The 25,619-nt window shown below is 40.9% G+C and overlaps 1 protein-coding gene across 3 annotated transcripts in view; it reads left to right on the top strand.

The window, feature by feature from the left end:
• ARHGAP28 (Rho GTPase activating protein 28) overlaps positions 1-25,619 on the top strand; it is a 58,573-nt gene that overhangs the window by 27,876 nt on the left and 5,078 nt on the right. For all 3 annotated transcript variants that reach the window (XM_077933142.1, XM_077933144.1, XM_077933143.1), the window contains exons 2-14: positions 5,409-5,611; positions 7,445-7,662; positions 8,538-8,625; positions 9,668-9,825; positions 11,746-11,911; positions 15,705-15,796; positions 16,481-16,558; positions 18,089-18,251; positions 19,720-19,802; positions 21,492-21,689; positions 23,715-23,858; positions 24,746-24,870; positions 25,327-25,385. In XM_077933142.1, the coding sequence (XP_077789268.1) occupies positions 5,409-5,611; positions 7,445-7,662; positions 8,538-8,625; positions 9,668-9,825; positions 11,746-11,911; positions 15,705-15,796; positions 16,481-16,558; positions 18,089-18,251; positions 19,720-19,802; positions 21,492-21,689; positions 23,715-23,858; positions 24,746-24,870; positions 25,327-25,385 (1,775 nt within the window). The remainder of the gene's footprint in view (positions 1-5,408; positions 5,612-7,444; positions 7,663-8,537; positions 8,626-9,667; positions 9,826-11,745; positions 11,912-15,704; positions 15,797-16,480; positions 16,559-18,088; positions 18,252-19,719; positions 19,803-21,491; positions 21,690-23,714; positions 23,859-24,745; positions 24,871-25,326; positions 25,386-25,619) is intronic.

The following is a 25,619-nucleotide window of genomic DNA, read 5'->3' on the forward strand; positions in this document are numbered from 1 at the left end:
AGAGATATTAGTACCTCCCTCAGACACCACTAGAAGTCCTTGAATACAAAGAATTAGATGTATCTCCATTTTACAGCAAGTGTGATATGATCCATATTCTCATGTGGCAACTTCAATGTATGCATCCAAACCCTTATCCTATTCCTGTTCTTAATCACAGAGCTGCATGGTCTAGTTGTATTTCAATACTGTTCAGGGTTTAAGTCCACCAATTTATCCATCTGTAAGCTTTTAGTACTAATTTTAATTTAGTCTTGGTTCAGACAGTAGTGTTTACTATTCTTCCCTGCTCTCTCTTAGGGTATATATTATACACTTGTGTATTTTAGTATACTCTGAGACGTAGAATATTCCTGTATATCATAGCTACGTAAAGTAATATAAGGACTAGGGATGCAAGTTGGATTAATCTAAAAGCCTTTAATTGACAGAAAGTTGGTCCCTGATTAATTGGACAGCAGATTTAACTTTTTTAAAAAAGTTAACACATATAAGAACTTAAAAAAAAAAAGATAGCAGCAAGCAGCATATTTGAAAAAAAATTCTGTCACACATAAGGGAACGACTCTTTTAGGCTGGTGGCTGAAGTATACACGTCCATGATTATCCAAATTATTTTATTTAACAAAATGTGTATTCCATTTGATTGTATTTCTTAAAAAACCTGTAAGCGTTCCACAGGGTTTTTTTTAAAAAATAAACATTAAAATGATTGATTAACATAGGTATTTATAATTTTCAAATGATTATTAAAATCCAGAGTAGCTAAAAAGAAATAAGACACACATGACTTATGTATGGACAGGCTTGCCTAAAGAAAAAATGTTTAAAGCAGGCAGCAAAAATAGTATAGCAAAGGTGTCTGCCTGATGCCAACAGTCAGGGAGTTCCATAGTATGGGTGCTGCCAGACTCAGACTGATTTCTTACAAGTGTTGGAATTAGTATTATGTGCAACCTGTAACAGTGCCAGTTCTGCAGGTCAAAACAGTCAAATAGGGATATAAGGAACATGAGGAATAAGGGGAAGTATGCATCCCCCCCAAACTGTTGGCCATATGCAAATTAATGCAGATTTTATTGACCAAGCAATTAAAACACAAACGGTGGGTGACCTATGAGTATCCCTTATAACATGCCACCAGGTCAGTTGTCTACCTATCACTATGTAGCAATCGGGGGCTGCTGAAAATACAATGAAAAGTGCCAAGAAGGCAGGTGATGATGTACAATATCTGCATTTTCTCCCACACTACTCCCACCTGCTGTAAGGCAAAACTTTCTGTATTAAACAACAACAAAAAAGATTGGATGAAGAGACCACAGAGAAACAGAGCAAGAGAAGCTGAGACTGCCCTCAGCTTCCCTGCTCTGGGAGACGTAAAATAGATGTTTTGGTTGCTAGTTAGCAACTACCAGTTGCATTCACACACCAAGTTGCCCATTCCTTGGTATGTTTTGGTAGTGCATCATCTGTGACCACTGTGATCACTTAATTGTGGGGTGGTGGTTGTTTCATATTCTATGTCCAAGACTTCTCTGGCTTTCATACAAGAGTGATTAGTGAAACATTAACATGTCAGAAGCAGCAACAGTTTTCAAGCAATGCTGAAGCACAAATGAGATTTTCCACCTGAAACCAATATAACATCATATTCTAAGTTTCTCAATCTCTTAAAAATGCAACATGTGAATGATTTCTAAGTCGATGAAAGGAAGAACTGAGGCAGGTGAGCTTTGAGGTAGAACAATAGTGGGCTTTTTTGTTCTACAGTGTTTATCTTCTAATTTAATTGCACTCCTAATTTGCCATTTCCTCATGTTTGTGTACATGAGCACATGTGCACACTGCTCAGGCTTGCGTCCCAGAGAGGCAGGGTGAACATAATGGGTGTAAAGCAAGATTCATCACTTGTGGATGAAACGGCGCTCCTCGCTTATCCTGGCTGCTCATCAAGATAGCTTTTCTCAGAGACATTAGGCTTTACTTTCTGCAGCAATAAAGCTGCCAATAAAGCAAAATTAAGGCAACAGCTATGACAAACTCCAAGGAAATTACCAGGTAGCCATACAAATACAGAGTTTTACTAGATGTCTATATTTACTATAATTATTCAGTTTAATTTGTAGAAAGAGCCATAGTTCAGTGATAGAGAACGTGCTATGCATGTAGAAGGACCCAGATCCACTCCCTGGTGTCTTCAGGATCTTTGGTAGAATTTTCAGCTTGAAATGTGAGTTGTTACAAGCTGGATGATACAGTTCTGGGCATTTATAATGCAGTTGGACTATAACACAATAGTTGTGCATATGCTTTGTATGCAGAAGTTCCCTGTTTCAATTCCTGGCTTCTCTGGGTAGAAGGTGAGTTAGCAAATGATAGGATAGGCCTCTGCTAGAGAGTCTCTGTGAATCAGCAGTAGCCAATGTTGGCTTAGAATGACATGACTGAGTATGTGGCAGATCTATTGGTTAATATGCTGACTGAATAGATATGTAGTAGGGCTTTTGTGAGTCAACTAAGCAGGCCTATCCTAAGAAGTGAGAGCTGGACCATCAAGAAGGCTGATCGCCGAAGAATTGATGCTTTTGAATTATGGTGCTGGAGAAGACTCTTGAGAGTCCCATGGACTGCAAGAAGATCAAATGCATCCATTCTTAAGGAAATCAGACCTGAGTGCTCACTGGAAGGACAGATCGTGAAGCTGAGGCTCCAGTACTTTGGCCACCTCATGAGAAGAGAAGACTCCCTGGAGAAGACACTGATGCTGGGAAAGATGGAGGGCACAAGGAGAAGGGGGCGACAGAGGACAAGATGGTTGGATAGTGTTTTCGAGGTTACCAGCATGAGTTTGACCAAACTGCGGGAGGTAGTGGAGGACAGAGGTGCCTGGCGTGCTCTGGTCCATGGGGTCACGAAGAGTCGGACACGACTAAACGACTAAACAACAACAACAAGCAGGCCTGGTTACAGATTAAAGGCCCTACTTCCTTTATGCTAACTGCTTTGGGGCAAACATTCATGATTACTGGAGCTTCCTATCCATGTAATGATATACGGTTGATTCTAAAGTTACAGTAAATGTAAAAAAGTATTGCATGTCATCTTTAAATTACGCCTTTTCAGTATTTACCCAGGCTAATTATTCTGCTTCATACTCAGTGCGTGAACATAATGATCCACTGCTATCCAAATAAGAACCCTCTCTATAGAAGAGGATTAAATATGTCTGTTAACTACAATGTGGTTCTGTTGCAGCTCTTCTCTTCTATGGATTCTTTGCTATGCATCGCTTAATTGAATGGAAAGCACAGTCATTCTGCTATCATTACTCAGCCACTGATTAGGTGTCACTAAACTAGCTCTTTGTGTAGTATGATTTATTTAGCCTTTGAGTACATGAATGTAACTGCTAATTAGATTGATAAAGCCTATACAACAATCAATGTGTCTGATCGACTTTTAAATGTTGCACCAGTATTATGCAGAGACATGGTAAAAATCTATGTGTATCAGCAAGGAAAATAACTAATCCCTGTTTTATTCCATTACTAATGGAAACATAATGGTCCATGAAGCTCATGATCTTTCTTTGCCAACAAAATGATTTCCCAGGGAGCTTTTCCTTTGCAATTTTTTTCTGGGATGAAGTTAATCTAAGACCAGGATGCATTGGAACCATTTTAGTGCCTTGCATATGCAATAAACACTTGGCAAATGGCAACTGCATGGTGGTGTTTGTTTTACACTGGGGGGAGTTCTCAACCCCACCAATCATCCAACCAGACAGCATCATTCTATATATTTCCCACATATTTTATTGAATGCATCTGGCTTAAAATTGAACCCCACGGATCTCATGTTGATCTGTTCAAACTGATTTTGGCTGTGTGATCAACTTCACATCAGTTGGAAGGTAGGTCAGGTCAATGGAATAAGCCAAACATTTTGAATTAATAGACTAATGATAAATTCCAGGTTAGCTGAATTGCAACAGTTTCACTTTCTTATACAGCAAGCCCAAAACTTATACAGAGGTTATGTTCTGGGCTTGGTGCCTAAAGCCAAAATCACGTACTGTATGGGGTTCAATGGCCGGCGAGATTGCCAAAGTCATTTTTCTTTTCTGTCCCCTTTAAAAAAAATCTCTTCTTTGCTTTGCAAGTAAAACTGAACACACACACACACATTAAATCTGAAGCTCAGTGACACAGGTTGCTTACTATCACAGTTCCATTTATAGTGCTGTCACAATGCTGTCACATGTTAATGTGTTTCACATGTTTAACTTTCTTCATGCAAAAATAAAAATCAGTGTAAAAGTGAAGCTGCCCTAGGCTGTTATCTGAAAAAAATATTAACTAGAAATAATCTTTATTTCAGTCAATAGGACACCTCCTTATAAAATGGTTTTAGAGTCATGCCACTATTAGTAATAAGTATGTGTCTGGCTTGCAAATACTTCTGCAATTAAGAGATTACTGATGTGTTTATATTTTGAATTTGTGTTGAGTAGCTGTGATTTTGCTTGTGAGTATGTTACATAGATTTGTTTAATATTGTTGGTTATTTTAGATTTTGAAAGCATTACACAATCTGTTCTGTGTTTGTTATATGGTTGATAGAACACCTTGTTGCTGGGACTATAAACTCTTTCTGCCTGATATGGGAGTGTGCATCACCAACTGGGGCTAACTAAAGTGATGAAGGTGTGAGGCGTGGGGATGGCAAGGTTCATGGTCAGTATTCTCCCTCTAGGAGGCTGGAAACATTTTAATTCCTTCACAGTGACTGACAGAGAATGTAATCCAAGCAAGCCATATTATGCTCCTTATTCTCTTTAGCCATCAGCTAAAGTCATGCTAGCCACATGACCCAGAAAAACTGTCTGCGGACAAACGTCGGCTCCCTCGGCCAGTAAAGCGAGATGAGCGCCACAACCCCAGAGTCATTCGCGACTGGACTTAACTGTCAGGGGTCCTTTACCTTTACCTTTTTAAAGGTTGAAAAAAAACCTCTTCCAACCTATGGGTGGAAATTAAGCAGATATTGATTTCATGCTCTCTGTAGCCAAACAACAAACTAGCAGGAAGACAGCTTTCTGCTTAAGGCTGAAGCTTCCTGGTTGATGGTTTGAAAAACGATAAGCGGCTATGAGAGGCTTCAGATTCAGCCAGCATAAGCGCTCAGTTGGTTTGAGGAAGTTACATGTTTCCTGCTGAACTGGTGTTGAGAATGTAAGAATGGCGTAGCCATGGCTAAGCCGGGAGAGCCCCAGATCCACCTACTCCACCCACTCATTCCAGCAGATTTTAGATTTGGATTGTGCTGTTAAATCTTTGCAAATACACTCAAAACTTGACTAGTAAGGTTCTTTTTTTAATTCTTTAATCTGTGTCTTTCTACAGGAAATCTCTTCCTCGATGCCAAAGAATTAACAGAATGCTGTCCAATGAATCCTTGCGGCCTCCAGTGTACAGCCGCTCCAATTCTCAAGCCTCTGTTGACAGCACTTCTATGGAAGATTTCTGGTGTGAGGTAGAAAATATCAAAGAGAACACAGAAGATAGGCAAGATGAGCAAACCCTATTAGATGTCAAGGCTCCGGACGGTGTGTATAGACACTTCAAATACATCCTTACATACGCTTGCCTTACATTGTGCTGGCAAAATGTGACTTTGCCCCCTCTCCAAATCTGCTTCAGAGAGGCAGGAGAATGCCCAAAATGGCATGCAGGAGGAGGCGAGGAGTGATGCACAAGAACTGCTTGTGCTGATGGAATGATGTCCTTAGCACAACATTAAATACAACCCATTACATCTGCTTTAAACTTGCAAATTCTTTGAAAAACTCCCTGTTTTACATAAATAACTGGGTACAATCTATAAGTAGTAAATTTCACAGCTTTCTGGACTGCACGTTATATGTGTATAAAATATAGGTGTAGTAATTTAAGAAAGATGCAGGTCTTCAATGAGTGGTGCATGTATTGGGCACAATCCACCTGTGACAGTATGGGCCACAGTCTGTGCCATAAGAGAGGAGGGAGGGAGGCAAACACCAGGTAGCTCAGTCCCATCCTTCACCATTGAAACCACATGGATTTATTCCCCCTCCTCAAAAAAAAATCTTGATCTGCTAAACAGTGCTTTGACATCTGGAACATTTTAAACTAATCTCACATTCTCTCTCTATAGTGGGTAGACTGGTTAGGTAATAAATTGATTAAACATGGTGTGAATAAGACCTCATACAATCTCAGGTTTTTGTAGGGTAGCGAGTTAACAGTTTTTTGAAAATATTTTATTTTTAAAAAAGAAAACTTAAGAGTTTTAAATATCTTCTCTATAGTCATACAAGTTGTGTAATTTTATAAACTTGCCCTATAATTCATCAAAGGCTGCACCTTAATTGGCTCACTCGTGTTTTTAAACAGTAACATCTTTAAAATCTTGGCAACTGTCCAGCCAGCATTAAGGTCATCTTTTCAGTCCCTCTGATTTCAAGTGGAGTAAATTCCCTGGAGCTAAGCAACTTTCTAACTCTCCCACTGAAGTCAGCGAAGCAGGCAGAATGACCCAACATGTGTTCATTTCTGAGTACTCCCACATAGGTCAGTAGGACTTACTTCCTAGCAATTCTGCTAAGCGTTGCAGGTTTTAAAGTGCTTAACGTTGCCTAGATTATGCCCAGGCTCTCTAAATGTATCCCAAACAGAGATCCTTTATATATTGTATTTTTTAAAAAAAGTATGTGAAAGTGCCATTGAGGCGACCTGGAGGTTAAATATCAGCTTGGAGACAGGAGAATGAGTTATTAGTCCTGTTTGTGGTCTTCCAAACAGTTTCAGAAGACGCATACAGTTTCATTGGCCTCAGGGGCCGAATCAATGAGTTGGTCATGCTGCTATACTGAGATTGTGTTGATAAAGATTACGAGGAAGCATTCTCTCAGGCTGGGAGAGGGAAAACTTCACTTTCTTGGAGCAGATGGCAATTTAATTTTCTATGTCTGTGTCTGCAAGACTAGTCCAACATTTTCTGAGAGGCTTAAGAATTGGCTGGGATATGATTTTCTAATTTCCTTTTTTAATGTCTGTCACTTCTTTACTTTCCCCCCATAAAACTGTGGGTTCTGCTCAGCTAAATCATTGTGTATGTGGAAAGAGTTTCATGTGCACAATGGAATGTCCATCACCCTCTTTCCCCATACATCCTCCACCCCACCCCCCAATGATCTTAACACTCTCTGCTTACCTACTCTCTCAAGGCTTCCATTGCCCATTGGGGCCCAGCTCCCCATCTGAGGATCCACTGCCTCATGCAGATTTTAGGCCAGATGTTCCAAAGAGCAGAACTTATTAAGGAATTCTGTGCTGCTGCTGCTGCTGCTTCCCTTTCCCACTCCTTATTGCCATATTAACACATGCCTACTCTTCCACAGAAGGGGAGCTGGAAGCTGAATGGTTGCAAGATGTCGGTCTGTCTACATTAATATCAGGCTCTGAAGAGGAAGATGGAGAAGCACTGCTGTCCACTCTGACCCGCACTCAAGCAGCAGCAGTGCAAAGGAGATATAACACCTATACTCAAACCATGAGAAAGAAGAATAAACATGCAGTCAGAGATGTGCGTGATATTTTTGGTATTCATGACACTCCTGTAAGTAGTATGTTTATTACTTTGGAAATTGTTGGAACTGTCTTTTATTAAGGATAAGGGTTCGGTTTAAAGGGCCTTTGGGCATACTAGTGGGCACCTAAATGTTGAGGAAATGCACTGAAAACACACCTTGAATTTTCCAACCTGCAAGTTAAGCAAATGCGCATTTTTCCAGGAAAAAGTGCTGCATCGGTTTGCTTAGCTTTGTATAACCTGTCTCTGTTTAAGAGCCCATACATTAGAAGACTATGTAAAGATGGTAATTAGTAGCAGAAACAAAAATATTCTGATAATCCTGAATGTGCAGCAGAGGCAAACTTCTTTCCACCTGCCCTTGTGATATGGATTCATCTGAGGGACTGATGCATTGCATCTGTAATTCTGCCAATTTCTCCCCTCTTCTTTTGGTGCTTAGTGCACCCCAGACCCCAGACACTCATGCATCTCTCTCACATGCACACCACAGACATCTGTCCCTTTCATAACAGACCACATATACCTCCCTCCCACCGCCTTCTGTCCCCTCTCTTTCACACTCACACACATATATAACTTCCTTTCTCTGCCCAAGTGCATCTCTGCCTCACCTAGACCACACTTACACACAGACCCCGTTCTCTGTGCCCAAGTGCATTCATCTCAGTCACACACAGAGAGTGTACCTGAGCACTCCCTACACACTTTCATGGGTGAAGGAAGTGCATGTCATAAAAAATAATAATAATCAGCTGCCACCACCACCCAGGTGCCCATTAGGTGCTGATATCTATAAAAACGGATCCCATAAAAAGTAAATCATAGAACAAAAATAAAACTCGACACAAACTTCATATTGCATCTTTGTATTAATAATTCCTATGCTTTCTTGTCCTCAGCCCACATTCGAGGCCATACCAGTGTCACCTGTTGCAACCAATGGCACCCAACTTCCTGCACAGAAACCAGGTTGGGAGAAGGTTAACTGTAAGTACACACTAAACAAAGTGCTTATGGACTAATCCCAGTTAATATAGGTTGTGTTCGTAAATGACAAAGGGCACAATCCGGCTAAAATCAAGCACTTTTAAGTTCCATTATTTCAGTGTTGGGGAGAAAATCACATACGGCTTTCTGATAGCAGCACAGCTTCCGTCTTTTCTCCACTCCTTTTCCTCATTTCTTCCTCTCTAGGTCAGGGGTAGCCAGTGTGATGCCCTTCATATGTTCTGCTCTATAATTCCCATTGCATATGGCTGTGGTTGGTTGAAATTGTAGTTCAACAATATCTGGAGAAAACTACTTTGGCTACCGCTGCTCTAGCCAAGCCATTTCACGTCCCTGGATAATGCACTGCTAATGCTGTTAACACTAAGCCAAGAAATGGGATTATCTTGCTCCATCACTCTGTGGTAGCAATAGCAGGAACAGCATTCTTCTGGGTACTCTTTCGGTAATGCACAAAGAATTATCTAGGTTACACCTAATGGTGCTGGTGTGCAGAATGGCTAGAGCCCATGCTTCACAAGGGGGATGCACAGAATTGCATTTCTTTGAATTCCCTTACCCAGGTGTTGCTTTCATCGCTAGTGCCATAGCAATAAGCCATTAAGTGCCTCACCATTTCTTCACTGTCAGATGCTTTGTCTGCATCAGAAACTCAGTAAAGAACAGAAGGGAGATTTCAGTTACAAATATATGCAAGTCTTATGTGAATCTGCAAATGGCTTCCATCTATAGTTAGCCTTCACTGTAGGCAATCACTGATGGTTTAAAACAAGAGTGAGGAAGCTGTGGCTCTCCCAGATGTTGCTGGACTACAACACCCTCATCTCTAACCAATGGCTATGCTGGCTGGGACTGATGGGAGTTGGAGTCCAGCAACAATGGAGAGCTAACCGTTTCCCACCCCAATTTAAAGGTCTTCTGACTGGAATGATTGCTGCTTTCTCAGTTGCTAGCAGTTTTCTTTCTCTGTTATTCCTCCACAGAGAACACTGTATTCATTAAAAATATCTCTTATTTTTAGCTGGTAGCTGCCTAGAATGTGAATTCGAGAAAGACAGTCAGTTGGTGAAAGAAGAGCTATCTTTTGAGGTCTCCTTCTCCGAATCGATTGTGGTTATTCCAAAGCACAGAGAATGGCACAAAAACCAAAGATTAAGAAAGGATGAATCTTCCTTGCCTGTAAGTTGAAGCTCTTCCTATTTTGACATTATTTAATCCTTCAGTTGGTTTCTGCTTTCTACTACAATGGCTATCTTAAAAAAAGATTACAGTACCTTGTGTGTCTTTTTTGGGGGGTTGTGTGAGGGAGCAGACCTTGTTTTAAATGTTATGGTTGTGACAGTTTTATCTGTGGTATTTATCTTGTTAAGTTGCTTTGAGACTTCTTATTTTGTATAAAGTGACTTACAACTATGAACAACAACAACAATGATAATAATAATAATAATAATAACTGCTGGAATACTGGGGATGGTTACTAGGTGAGTAACAAGTTGCATAGATGAAGCTACCAAAATTGCCCACCCTGGGACTTGCCTTGTTTTGGACGACTCACAATATTTTCATGTTGGAACAAAAGAAGCATTGCCCCTGACAGAAGTATGCCTCAGGAGCAAATTACAAAAGACAAGAGATAATCTGTTCATTTACTTCTTCCTTGAGTCCACTTCATCACCTCCTTTTCTTTTTGTTAAAAAGAAATGCCTAATAAAGTCAAAGCATTGTTCGTGGATCAATTTTAACATCAGTAAAGCTGGATCAAAATCAAAGTATGCCCTGAAGAATGGATGCTGCCTCAAGAATTCATCCATTCATTCCATTCCATTCCTCTACCACTTTATATTGAGGGGGGGGGGGGGGGGACTCAATGCGGTTTACAACCTACATTAAAACATCAAATAAAACATTACAGAAGAAAATCAGATATTAAAAAAAATGCATTCAAAGCAACATAATTGACAGGAAACTATTATCTTAAAATATTTCAAAATGAGACATTACAAAGGAAGGTCAAGTATATAATACACATTTAATGACAAAATAATAAGTGGCAAAATTGTGAGGGAAATCCCATAATATAAAAAACATGAACAAATAGCTTTCCCCCCTTACTGTTAAACAAAATTTTAAAAGGATGAATGCCATAATTCATTGCCCTGCCAAGCTGTGTAGCTGGATCACTATAGCTGTCTCCTAATAGTTTCTAAACAGAGTTTCATTTATGTAAATAATGCATGAATTCAGTTCTCAGTGGGTTTCTTTGCCCTTTAACATTAAAGTAATTTATTGTAATTGAATAATGCAGGCAAGATGGCCTGTGTTCAGACATTCTTGTATCTTAGTCCTGTACCAAAGCCATTAGACTTCCACCCCTCAGCTTTCCCTGGGGATGCATAAACTTGTATTTGTATTCATACCAAATTACTTCAGAGGTTCTCATAAGATGGGGAAAGGCAGAAACTGCCCTTCCACACAGGTAACATATTATCTGTAGACTTTTGTAACTGGTTGGATGTCCTCTTATCAATCTGTGGAAGTAAAATATCAGATGATTTCTAAAACTACAAACTATGCATATGAATGTAGGGTCCAAAGAAGTATGGAGCTTTCTGCAAGTTATCTGCTTGAACACTATGCAATACTACAGGATGTGTTTCTGCCCTTGCCTATAAAGTTAATGTAGAATCCATTCTGCCACCCTCTGCCAATCTGGGACCCTCCAGAATTTTTTTACTACAATTCCTGGCAACCCATTTGTGCCAAAGCACCTGGAAGCCCCAAGCTGCCAAGCTGCCATGGTAAAACTGTAACAGTATTTCCCCCCGATGCTGTATGTGAATGCATGTTTTCTTTATAAAGTGGGAGATATTTAGCCCAATATTTGGACGGAAAACCCACTGTGTTTAATGGGGTCTACAACAAAACATGTTTCATAGGATTACAGCTTTAATGGCATAATTGCATTCTTAAGTCATAACTTAAGATTTCAATAGTAGTGCAAACATATTTTAAGATGAAATTTTGCTCTCTCACACAAAAAAAAATTAATATTTTTTTCCAAAACTTTTAATTAAAGCAATTCTTTAACATATATTGTAGAACTTTACGATTAGGAAAAGCCGTTTTGGACTGACGGAAGTTGGAGATTTGTCTCTTGATGACATGAAGAAAATTCGCTATCTCTCTCTGATTGAGCTAACAGCCTTCTATGATGCTTTAGGAATAGAGCTGAAGAGGAACCGAACAGAAAGAGTCAAAGGACGAGGTAACTGCATGTGTTGACGAAACCGTGGCTAATAAATAAAAAATAAAAGCAAAAACTTCTGAGAATTTTATTACTCAGTAAGGCTTTTTTTTTAAAAAAAAAAATGTCTTTTTATTTTACATTTTTAATTTTTTTATTAAATTACACAATACAAATATGCAGTAAGAAAAATAAAGAGATTGCAAGCTATTATCTCTATATACACTAAAATACAATATCAGAGGTGAGTCTACATTTTTATTGCTTTTTTAAATTGCAAATTCATTAAAGAAAAAGGAAGCAAAACCTGAAAGGAAAAAGGGAAAAAAATAACCATAAGGACACACACACCCCATCTCACATTAACAATGCATTTAAAAACCAATACATCCATCTTAGGTTACACATTTTGATCAATAAATATGTATCCAAGTGAAGTTGGGTTTATACTCAGAAGTGTGTTAAGGGCATCAAACCATTGCATAATAGATGGCAAGTATTCTTCCAGGTTTTAAGTACAAGTCTCTTAGCGACTATTAGACCATAGCAGCCATAAGATCTATTCTGGTCCTGTTGTTAATCCCTATACAATAGGAATGTAATTTAAAAGTACGTTACCATCCACAAATTTCAAGGATTTTGCCAATACAAAACTGATAATTAGAGGAAAGATATATCTCATGGATCCATTCTTTTCTTCTTGGTGCCTATATATACATTTATATTTACTATCCCTTGTTTTGGCACTTTTAAGTGTATATTTTTAGAACCTACTTGATTTTAAATATTGTGTTGTACATGTGTTTTTTTAACGTTGTAACCTGCTCTGGGACCTTAAGGTGAAGGAGGGATAATTAATAGTAGTAGTTGTAGCAACAAGGTATTATAAAAGTTTGTTACCTAAATGTTTCTGATGGTCACTAACATTATATGAATGCTAACTGATGTATTTATTGACTCAAGGTTTACAAAACAATAGACCAAACAGGAAAGGAGGAGGAGTATTATATGTAAAGGATATGTAAAGGATATATACACATGTGAAGAGATCCATGACCTGGAGCATGGGATTTGGAGTATATAAATAACAATTATTGGAGAGGGAAACAACAGCGAGCTTACTGTTAGTGTCTGCTATAGACCACCAAGACTATAGACTGAAGACTTGGATTATGCTTTCCTACAGCAGTGAGAGCTGGACCATAAAGAAGGCTGATCGCCGAAGAATTGATGCTTTTGAATTATGGAGGAACTCTTGAGAGTCCCATGGACTGCAAGAAGATCAAACCTCTCCATTCTGAAGGAAATCAGCCCTGAGTGCTCACTGGAAGGACAGATCGTGAAGCTGAGGCTCCAATACTTTGGCCACCTCATGAGAAGAGAAGACTCCCTGGAAAAGACCCTGATGTTGGGAAAGATTGAGGGCACAAGGAGAAGAGGACGACAGAGGACGAGATGGTTAGACAGTGTTCTCGAAGCTACAAACATGAATCTGACCAAACTGCGGGAGGCAGTGGAAGACAGGAGTGCCTGGCGTGCTCTGGTCCATGGGGTCATGAAGAGTCGGACACGACTAAACGACTAAACAACAACAACACAGCAGATTACCAAACATTCAAAAAAGAGAAATATAGTAGTCATGGGAGACTTCAACTACTGTGATGGCCTGGGAATCTGATTCAGAGAGTGAATCAGAGGAATCCCAGCCTGCACAGGAGTCCCCGCCTCCAGGGCCAGCTGAACTGGGGCAGGGCCTTGATTCTGAGGAGCATGCACCTGTGCCGGATCCTCAGGAGCAGGCACCAGGTGAATCCATTCTGGCTCCAGAGGTGGTTGAGGACTCAGTGCCTACAGGTGAGTCTCCCCCTGGGCCCAGTAATCCTTCAGCCTCTCCTGAACTGCAGAGGCTTAGGGCAGAGAGGCGAAGGGAACTGGTTTCTCCCAGGAGGGGTGCTCGCCTTAAGGCCAGGAGAGGCGGGGCTCCTGGGGGCTGGGACCGCCCCTGGCCTCAAAGAAGATAAAGGCCAGTCAGCCTGGTCCCAGGTTGCGGGAGCAATGTCGTCATTGAAGAGCTGTTTCGGCCAGCATCCAGTCCTGTTCCTCCAGTGTTCCTGTTCCCCGCCCGGCTTCCTGCTTCTGACCTTCCAGCGTTCCTGTTCCCCGCCCAGCTTCCTGCTTCTGATCTTCGAGTGTTCTTGTCCCCGCCCGGCTCCCTGTTTCGGACCTCGCCTCGCACCTTGTGGACTATTACCAGGCTAGTGACTCAGGACTGAACTTTGACTACGGTAACAGTAACCTTCCCCCCAGGACCAGCACAACTACCCCGATATCTGTTGGAACTCAAAGTCTGCCAACAATGTAAGGTCCAACAAATTCCTCCATTGCCCTGCTGACAATTTCATTTCCCAGAAGGTGGAAGAAGCAACAAGGGAATCATCTATCTTGGACCTGGTCCTCACCAACAGGGAGGAACTGATCGAGGATGTGGAAGTATTGGGAATCTTGGGTGGAAGTGATAATGTCCTCTTAGGTTTTATGCACAGGCAAGGGAAAGCTGAGTGTAGTTGGACATTATCTCTGGACTTTGTAAGAAGGCTGATTTCTGAAGGCTGAAGGAACTACTGGGTGAGATCCCATGGTCAGAAATACTCAATGAAAAGGGAGTCCAAGGTGGATGGCAGTTTCTTAAATGTGAAATATTAGAGGTACAATTGCAGACAATTCCAACAAGAAAGAAAAGTGAGGGCATGTAAAGCAGATGCAGCTTACAGATGGGGTGAGAAGGGTATATATAAGAAACTGAAGAAAGGGGAAATCCTGAAGAAATAGTGTACACAAGTAGCCAACAGTTGCAGGGAGAAAGTCAGGGAGGCCCAAGCTCAGAATCAGCTCAGGCTTGTAAGAGAGGTTAGAAAAAATAATAATGGTTTGTTTGGCTATGTTTGAAGCAAGAGGAAGAATAAACTAGTAGTAGGTCCTCTGCGTGGAGAAGAAGGAGAAATGCTATTGGCTGACAGAAAGGTGGAACTGCTCAACATCTACTTTGCCTCTGTCTTCACCTAAAACAAAAGCAGTGCTCAACCTGGTGATAACAGAATAAATGATGCAAGGAGGGAGCTACAGCTGAAGATACAAAAAGAGGTGGAAAGGGGACACCTCGCTACATTAAATGAATTCAGATCTTCAGGACCTGGTGAGGTGCACCCAAGGGTGCTAAGAAAACTTATGGGAGTAATCTCAGAGCATCTGTCTATAATCTTTGTGAATTCTTGGAGAACAGGTCCCTGCAGTCTAGAAGTGGGCAAATGTTGTCCCCATCTTCAAAAAAGGGAAATAACAGGATTCAGGTAACTCCAGACTGGTGAGCTTGGCGTCAATACCAGGAAAGATCATCACAAAGTCAGTCTGTGAGCAGTTAGAAAAAGATGCTGTGATTACTAAGACCCAGCATGGGTTTCTTAAAAACAAATCATGCCAAACGAATCTCATTTCTTTCTTTTTTGATACAAATTACAAGCTTGATGGATCTAGGGAATGCTGTGGATGTAGTGTAGCTTGAATTCAGTAAGGCTTTTGACAAAGTCCCCTGTGATATTAGAGCAAAGAAGCTGGTAGAATGTGGGTTTGTTGACTTATAGAACTTAAATTGATAGCGCTTCACAGGACTTTACTGTATAATTCCCCCCTATTTATTGTGGAGATTTTCTTTTCTTTTCTTTGGTTGTTCCTTTAACTGATATGCAAGTAATTTACGCCATTTGACAGCAATATGTTATTAATCAAGAATCTCTCATTTTAAATTCTCTTTCTAAAGAAAATGGCCTTTTTGGTGTTCCACTAGCAGTCCTGCTGGAAAATGATCAGAAGAAGATCCCTGGAATAAAAGTTCCTCTCATCTTTCAGAAAGTGAGTGGAGCAAACTGACCTCAGTTCCTCACTCTTTGTATAAATGTATATTTCACTTTAGATGCATTTGAGCTTGAATCTTTATTGTGAGGTTTGAGAAAAATAACTGGGGTGACTTCTCATATAATTAATCCAATTCAATGTGACCTTTAAAGTCATATTAAAAAATATGGGACCAGGTGAACAGAGGATTACTTTTACTTGTACCAAACTGCCCATATCTCAAGATCTACTTCTCAGGCCCTTTGGATTTCCAGCGCCACGGAAGCGAGTCCCTGCGCCACACTGCGCCACTTTAGCGCAGCATGCGAGCGGGCACCTCGGATTGGGGGTGGCTCATGGGCTGGTCAAACGATCTCTGTTGGTTACCCCTAGTTTAGGGTTTTATGGCATTTGTTGACATTTATTACATTTTTGGTCCTCAAGATACCATGAGATACTATGTTCTTTAATTTCACTTAAAAACTAGGATCTTCTTGTATAAAAAGCTGTACAGTGACTGGAGTATCTAACTACTTATATAAAAATAGTGGAAGCTATCTAGCCAATGAAAGAAAAATTACTAACTCTATGCTAGCTTTGCAGCCTTACCATTTCATGTTTTCAGAGACTTGAGTGTTCAACAAATTGTGAATGTTTCATTTCTGCACCAACAAACAGTATCTTTTGTATGTGGTGCTTTAGCTGTTGCTCAAGCTTGAAGAGACGGGTCTGGAAACAGAAGGAATTCTTCGAGTGCCTGGATCTGCTTCAAGAGTTAAAGTACGTAGGTTTTTCTCACCTATTTTAAAAGACCAATGAAGCTTTCAAAGACAGAAAGTGGGCAAGCTGTATAAAAGCATTTGCTTGTGTAAGGCTGCATAAATCTATTTTGTATAACCAGTGCTTGCTTGAATTCAAGCCCACTGAAACTGATAGGTCAAGATTCAGCTAAACTGGACTGTGTGTGATCAAGATGGGGAATAGAATGAAGACAAAATACTTAGGAGACAAGGTTTCATTGTTGAGGAGCAGTTATTGACACTGAAAATGCAAGCTGGCAACCGAGTGACCAAGGCCTCAGCTCCTGAGCAGCTGGTCATGGGATTTCAGATTTTTGAAGAAGGACCAGATGCATACTGCCCTGGCTGTTACATGGAGGAGGAGAACTCGGACCCATTTCCACACATGACTTCTCATTCACTTCCTCGGCACCTTTGGCCTCTACCTGCTTGAGGCACAAATCTTGAGCTATTTTACTAATTTTTTATAATCATGCCTGACCTTTAATTTCCCTACATCAATATGAGAAGTGCAGTAACTACCCTTTTGTAAGTTCTTCTTTAAGCCATTTTAATATTCCACAATGAACTTAAGACCAGCATGTAAAATCTAATCCTGCTCATAACAACCCTACCAAATTTATTTTCTTTTTTCCCCCTCAAGCTCCCTGCCAACCACCACACAAAGTCAGACTGTTGCTACACATTGTGTCTTTTGAGAACGATTAGCGAATACAGTTTTAAGTTGTCCTTTGGTGGTGGTGTGTTGTTGTTTTTTTTTTTAAAAAAAAAAACCCATACAATTACTGCAGGGTAACATGACTAGTTTTTTAAATTTATACATGCATGGTTTTGAAGTGGTTACATGAGAGTCATCGGAATTCCATTCTAGGCCACATAACTTTCCAGATACATTTCAGCCCATGCCAGCAACATAAATTTTTATGTTTTGGTTTGTTTGTAATCAGTTTCCTCCCTGCATTTTTTCTCCTTAAAAGGCACAATTAAAGCCCTTGTTTTCCTTTTGTTTTTAGCAGTGTTGTTTGGCTTAGGTCACTGTGACTGCACACATTTTCTGTCCTAGTAGTGTGGGGAATAAAAATATTTGGGATTTGTTGCCTGAGTCCCAAGTTGGAGTTCCCTTGTGCCTAATATTTATTTATTGTTTTGGCACATAAAGGGTGTGTCCTGAGGGCTGCGTCTAATTTCCTCCATGTACCGACCACCCCTGAATTGGAACATCTGCCACCTACCAACAAAAGCAAGTTGGTCTGCATTTTGACAGTTAACAGCTGAGAATTATGGCTTTGTTTTTTAAAAAGCTACCTAAATAGGTACTAGATCATATTCAAGCCATATAAGATGATTTTCAGAAGCTTAAATTTAATAAGAGAAAGATTTATTTTTACTCTAGTGTTTGCTTTGATTCAGGATGTTACATTCTCACCAAACAGGATATGGCAAAATTAAAAAGGCAGAATTCTCTTTATTAGCAGTAATTTATAAATGCCATTTTTGTCTTGTCCTGTAGAGCCTTCGCCAAGAAATTGAAGCAAAATTTGATGAAGATACATTTGACTGGGATCAGGTACGCAACAATGATGCAGCAGGTCTGCTGAAGATGTTTATACGAGACCTTCCAAGCCCACTCTTCACTGTGGAATATCTGCCTGCTTTCATCACATTAGTGGAAAGTAAGTAGAGAGGAATTAAAGTTGTTGAATTGTTGTTTTTTAAAGTAAGTCAGAGGGAGCAGGAAAAACTTCATACATTGTCTCTGCATCCTCCAGTCACTATAAGACCCTGAATACAGACCATTTGAAGACTTAAATCTGCCAGAACATGGCAATCCCAATATATATTTACAGAGATGGGTTTATATGGTGAACTGAGACTAACAGAACAATAAATCTATGACCTAATGATATCTGGGACCTGAACACCATTAAACAATGTGACACACACAAAAATATTTGAAAGTGAATTATATTGTTTTACCTTGAGACTGATATGTACTATGTTCCACTAAAGACTGCTTTGAGCTACAGGGCAGGCTTTCTGAGATATCAAAGAAGAGTTGATGGGAAGCCTGCAGTGAAAGATGTCCTGCTCGTGACCCAAAGGATAAAGTATGAAGGGAATTTGTCCCTGAATACAAGGCTTCCTTCTAAGAGACTTTCTCCTTTGAAACCAGAACAGGCATTATCTGATTTTATTTATGTAGGATTATCAGCCTGATAGCGTGTGTAAAGTGTGTAAAGCGGGTGGCGCTGTGGGTAAAAGCCTCAGCACCTAGGGCTTGCCGATCAAAAGGTCGGCGGTTCGAATCCCCGCGGCGGGGTGCGCTCCCGTTGCTCGGTCCCAGCGCCTGCCAACCTAGCAGTTCGAAAGCACCCCCGGGTGCAAGTAGATAAATAGGGACCGCTTACCAGCGGGAAGGTAAACGGCGTTTCCGTGTGCTGCGCTGGCTCGCCAGATGCAGCTTTGTCACGCTGGCCACGTGACCCGGAAGTGTCTGCGGACAGCGCTGGCCCCCGGCCTCTTGAGTGAGATGGGCGCACAACCCCCGAGTCTGTCAAGACTGGCCCGTACGGGCAGGGGTACCTTTACCTTTACCTTTACCTTATCAGCCTGATAGCGTGTGTAAAGAGGAGAGAGAACGTTTACTCTTGAGTAAATCCCACTGTTTTTTGGGGACTGGGTTGCAATCAACTAACTTTTACTCAGAGTAGACATGCAGAAATTAATGGACTTGAGTTAATCGTGGCTGTTAATTTTGATGGGTAAAAGTTAGTTTAATACAACCTGCTGTGCATCGGATTAAAGGGAGAGATTAAATGCAGAGCTAAGGAGATCACTCTGTCAGCTCAAGCATTTCTGTTTGCCTGGGGGAATGATTTCCCCTCTCCTCCCCCCTTGTGCGCTTCTGGGAGTTCCCCTTCCCACCCTCCTCAGCTAGTCTGGGGTGTGTGGATGCAGAGGGAAGCAGGGGGAAAGCTCAGTTGTGTTAGAAGATGACATTGCACAGGCTTTTGCATCCAGCCCAAAGCCAGTATCTTAGGTATTACAGTAATTTTTTAAAAACCCTAAATATAAATATAAAGTGTCAGCTTTCCCCCAGACGGTTCTTTAACAGACTCTCCCCCATCATTTTATTCTTAGAAATCTCCAAAGTCAAATTACAGCTGCAAGCTTTGCATTTGCTGATCATGTTGCTTCCCGATGCCAGCAGGGACGCAGCCAAGGTAGGCACGTTGCTCAATGAGGTTTGCCATCTGTATTTGTTTATTTTTAAACGAGCCAATTCTATATGTAGAACCTAGAAGCAAAAACTCCCCAAACTTGTCATTTTCCTTTCCTCAGCTCGGGAAAGGGCTTTCCTGTGGGGAAAACGTAGAGAAGGCTAGTTGAATTATTTCTGTAATTAATGGAACTCCTTCTTTCGCAAGCTTACAAAAATGCTCCGCAGCAAGGACTCTCGGTTTCTACACACACACACACCCAGCACTCACGTGAAATGGCTGAAGCCCACCAGTCACAAAATGGTGATGCAAGGGCAGAGTCAGTCACAGATTAGTGGCAAATGAAGACAGTTTGGCATAATCAGCTGACAGTTACTGACATACAGTGGTACCTCAGGTTAAGTACTTAATTCCTTCCGGAGGTCCGTTCTTAAACTGAAACTGTTCTTAACCTGAAGCACCACTTTAGCTAATGGGGCCTCCCGCTGCTGCCACACCGCTGCCACGCAATTTCTGTTCTCATCCTGAAGCAAAGTTCTTAACCCGAGGTACTATTTCTGGGTTAGCGGAGTCTGTAACCTGAAGCATATGTAAGCTGCAGCGTATGTAACCCAAGGTACCACTGTAATTGCCTACTCATATCTAATTCATCATTGGAAATTGCTAAATTATTTGCCACAGCATTTTCCTTTGGCAAGGAGTTCCATAGATCCAGTTTTTCTCACGCTATGCACAAACCTTTGCTCTGAAGGATTGTGACTCTGCTTCCCAATTTACAAAGAATGTGTTCATGCAGAGACTCTTAAGTGAAGGCAGCCTTTTATTTAATTTTGCCCTTTCCGCTGTCGCATACCTTTCGATGTGTTTTTAACTGTCCTGTAATTTCTCCTCCCCTTCTTTTTTCACACCCAGTTTTTAACTTTGCCCCAAAACCCAAAATACTGTTTTGTTATTATTATTAATAATAAATATCAACCTTTTATTTCACTTTCTAAATTCCTTCAACCCCTCTAGTCCTTTCCCCTCAAAGGAGAGAGACCTCCCTTCCCTCCTCTCCCCTGGAACTTCTTTGTCTCCCGGCCACCCTTTCGTCAGCATGCAAGGAGGTGCTGTCCTTGGTCCAATCAAAAGCCTATAGCATGGCTGTGGTGGCAGGAGAGGAGGCACTGGGGGCTGTGGTAGCACTCAGGCCCACCTGAAAGTGGCCCAAATCCCACCAGTATGTCCAGTTTTGGAAACATATCTTTACACAATATGTTTAGTGGAAGTACATGCAGGTCGAATTGAATAACTTGTTAAATAACATCAATGGCACCTTGATTTGCTATTCATGAATGATTGTGCATGCTAATTAATTTCAGGCATCCTTTGATGTTTATTTTGCAAGTGCCACAATTCAGTACTGAACTATGCATAATTGAATCCATTGAAAAGTCGTCCCTAGCTTATGTGTAACTCAGTAGAACATGAGACTCTTAATCTCAGTGTTGTGGGTTCAAGCCCCATGTTGGGCAAAAGAGTCCTGCATTGCAAGGGGTTGGACTAGATGACCCTCACAGTCCCTTCCAACTTCCAATTCTATGATTTACTTCGGCTAAACTGAATAAAATTAATAGATATGCAGGTCAGGAAACACCCTAAAGGGTCTCTGTGATCCAGTAAATTGAGTCTGAGTAGCCTTCTCTCTACTAGGCCCTTTTACAGTTCTTGAAGAAGGTGGTTGCAAATGAAAGGAAAAACAAAATGACTTTATGGAATGTATCCATGATTGTTGCCCCAAACCTCTTCATCTACAAAGGCAAACGTGCAAACCAAGAAGAGATGCTAGCAGCAGCCACTACAGCACATGTCGTGAGACTTTTGATTAAATATCAGGATATCCTGTGGATGGTAAGCAAAAGTTTTTATTCTGTCTTATTATTAGGTTAAATAGACTTATCACATCTCCTTCGTAGAGCTCCTGTGATTTTAACTGATGGGTGCCAGGCAGAATCCAACAGATGCATATTTTCAAAACATGGAAATGTATTGATGGAGAATGCTTGTGGAGTTTATTCCTTGTTTTTCTGAAGGCACCCCTGTATCGGGTAGTTTTTCATATCTGACGTTTTATTATGTTTTTATATGTACTGGAAACTGCCCAGAGTGGCTGGGCTGTAAATAATAACATCAATCAATCAATCAATCAATCAATCAATCAATCAATTAATCAATTATGCAAGCAAACTCTGAAGAAGCTCTGCCAAATATGAGATAAAACTGATGCTAGAGAATATGCTACCTTGATAATTCCAAGCAGTTAAGATTTATTTATTTTTTAATGGATAAAATTCTGTTACTTGAAAAATATAGCAGCTAGGGCTTAATTTAAAATAGTTCTTTTTGTATATTAAGATACGAATGAATTTCCATACAGGTATAGCTTTCCCACTTGCAGGCTTTCCAGATTACTCCTCTTGTTGTTGCACAGCAATATACTGGCTTTTCTGCATACTGGTCTCTGCATACCAGATGAACATTACTTCTCCAGGTTTGATTTAAATGACCATGTTTCTTGACCAAGAAGATCCACTTTTGAGGATCATCAATGATACCTCTGGGACGCGGGTAGCGCTGTGGGTAAAAGCCTCAGAGCCTAGGGCTTGCCAATCGAAAGGTCGGCGGTTTGAATCCCCGCGGCGGGGTGTGCTCCCGTTGTTCGGTCCCAGTGCCTGCCAACCTAGCAGTTCGAAAGCACCCCTGGGTGCAAGTAGATAAAAAGGGACCGCTTACTAGCGGGAAGGTAAACGGAGTTTCCGTGTGCGGCTCTGGCTCACCAGAGCAGCGATGCCACACTGGCCACGTGACCCAGAAGTGTCTTTGGACAGCGCTGGCCCCCAGCCTCTTGAGTGAGATGGGCGCACAACCCTAGAGTCTGTCAAGACTGGCCCGTACGGGCAGGGGTACCTTTACCTTTAATGATACCTCTCACACTTGTTTCTGAACATTCACTCTAGCTGGCAAGAGAAAGCACCTCTGAGTATATACTGAGTACCATTTTCCAGTGGGGGGGGGGGAACAGGCTTCATGCCAGCCTAATCTCTGTCTTGCAGTCTTGGAGACCCTTGCAAATGCATCATCTCTATTTTTACAAATGCTAATTTCACAGTCTCGTGCTGAGGCGGCTAATTTTCATACAAGCTGAACAAGTCCAGGCTGAGAACTAATGCAGATATGTTTAGTAATTTCACAGAAATAGGGACTGAAGTGCAAAATATAAAGCACACAGCATTTATAGGCAAACTCTTTTAAAGTAATAAATCAGGGGAACAGCTGTAGTAAAGGCACACATGAAAGATATATTTGTTAAAGCTTCTTTCTCTTAGCAAGGATTTGGGAAACCTAAGGCAGGAAGCCTGAGAAGCTGGAAGAATGATAACCCAGTAGTGACAAGCATTTTTCATCTATAATCTCTTTGATTTGTCATTATGCAAGACCATGAAGGCTGGGCTCGATCCACCTTGTTACAAATGGGACTTCTGAAGCTTTGTAATAAGTGCACTGTTAGCATGTCAAACTATTGGTACGTTCAAGAACTTTGCAGTAGGAAAAAGGATTAAAAGGGGATATTGCAGGAACTCATCACCTTTCTCTGTAGAGAATTAAGAAGCTGAATAAGTAGATTTATAGCCAGAACTGTTACTTCAATTTCAGGGATGAAAGCTATGATTGATGAGATAGTGCAGAAAATGCTACTTAAGATTCTGCATGCTTCTTTTCAGGAAGTTGAAATGAGACCTCTGTTTTCAAGATTGTACACTGGGATTTTCTACAGTAGGATTATGTTCCAGGAGTGTGTGTGTGCACTGGGGTGGAAAGGCTTTTAGGAAGTAATTTGTAATGCAGACTCAGTTTTATTTTCTCCCTTCTTTTTAGGTTCCAACATTTCTGATATCTCAGGTGAGAAAGATGAACGAAGCTGCCATAAACAATACAAAGAGACAGCTGATGTTTGACAAGGGTGTGCGAAGGCTATTGAGAAGAAAAACTATGGAACGGGAGAGGCCTGAAAGAACAGAGGTGGCATTAATATTTTTACTGTTTGTGGTGGTTAGTTAGTTGCATTTATTTATTTTAAATAAAAATTATGCCAGAGGCAGTTCACAACAATGGCATTAAAAGAATGTGATACAGGGAAGGCTGTTCTGGGGCTTTATAGAATGAAGCCAACACACTGAATTGTGCCAGTGGCAAGGCTTTTCAACTACTGAAGGACAGATGTATTATAATTCGGGCATGAACCCCAATCCTTCCATACAAGGGGCTCCAAGTGGAGTCTGAGACATCAGCTGGAGCCTAGGACATGCCTTGGTGTCTTCCTTCAGAGCTTTCCTTGCACGACTCCTGCTCGCTGTTTTTGTTCTGTGTGGTTTTGCCCTTCTTAAGCATTGTTTTATTTTGCTTCTGTATTTTATTTTTATTGCTTTTAAGGTTTTTTTGAATTTTGTTTTTTAATTTACATTAGCTGAATTGTTTTCTGTTTCTATCTGCTTTGGGGGGGGGGGGAGTTCCTCTAAAATGCAGGGTATAAAGTGTTAAAATATGAATGAGTTAAGTAATTAAGAGCCACCAACAGTCTACTCAAAAGGCCCAGACATGCCTTAATTTATTTCCAGGCAGTGCAATTCTACTGGGTGGGTAGTGGCTGACACACCAAATCAAAGTTCTGCTTGGGCTTGGGCTCCGTAGGACAAAAGGTGGGAGGGGGAGAACAACCTATCTCCGGCCCCCCACCCCCAGCTTCCTTTTAGAGTCTTTTTCATTGGTCCCAGGGCTTTTCAGAAAATGAAGACTAGCAGCTATCCCATATTATATTAGATGAATGGATGGTACTGCCTTTGAAAAGCATTCTTTGCCCAACCAATTTGTTGACTTTAGCAAGTTGTTTTTCTCCTCTGTTTCTACAGTCTGATATACCAGAAGGGGTGATAAGAGTTCATGCTCCATTGCATTCAAAAGTCTCTATGGCAATCCAGCTGAACAATCAAACAAAAGCCAAAGATATTCTGGCACGGTTTTACTGTGAAAACAGGTGAGTAAAAGCAAGAAGATGAGCAACAGCTCATGGGAAGATTTTGGAGGAGAACCATACTATTCCTTTCATTATTCCAACTTCAGTTGTATCTAACTGTGTGAGGAGCAAGAGAAGCTTCCATTCATTCTTTACATTCTTCTGAATGGTTATACATGCAAGTTTCACACAAGCAAGAGCTGACAAGAGTCAGGCTAATGTAAAGCTGCCAGGTGATTGCTTTGCAGGCACACAGTTTACAGCCCAATTTGTTTTCACCAGTCATCAAACAACTTCCAATAATTTGTTGCCTCTGAGCATCAAACAACAACAGCTGAGACCATTATGGGAGACAGAAAGGTGATGCAAGCCCATCAGGGCACTCTGTAGGCGGTTAAAATCCCATCAGATTAAAATTTACCACTACCAGCAGTCTGAGGATATGATTGTTAATGCTTTGTTTGTTTTCTTTTGTAGCCACGGATCATCAGAGAAGATGCAGATTCAAAGTTTACATGAAATCGGAGGAAATATAGGTTAGTGCTTAAATCGAAGCAATAACAACCTTGTCTTCTAGATTGGTTTTTAGATATGTGCCTAAAGTCAACTGTGATAAGCAGCAAGCAAGGCAGAGTCATCTAGCTTTGCCAAGCGAAACTGACCCATGCGCCACATACTACTGAAATAATGGAATCATGGGGTAGCATTAAAAGTCTCATTCTGCTGCCTCATGTATAGCTCACCATGAAAGTACTCTAGCTAGAGTGGGT

Source organism: Podarcis muralis, chromosome 8 (assembly GCF_964188315.1).
Source record: "Podarcis muralis chromosome 8, rPodMur119.hap1.1, whole genome shotgun sequence".
Lineage (NCBI taxonomy): Eukaryota > Metazoa > Chordata > Lepidosauria > Squamata > Lacertidae > Podarcis > Podarcis muralis.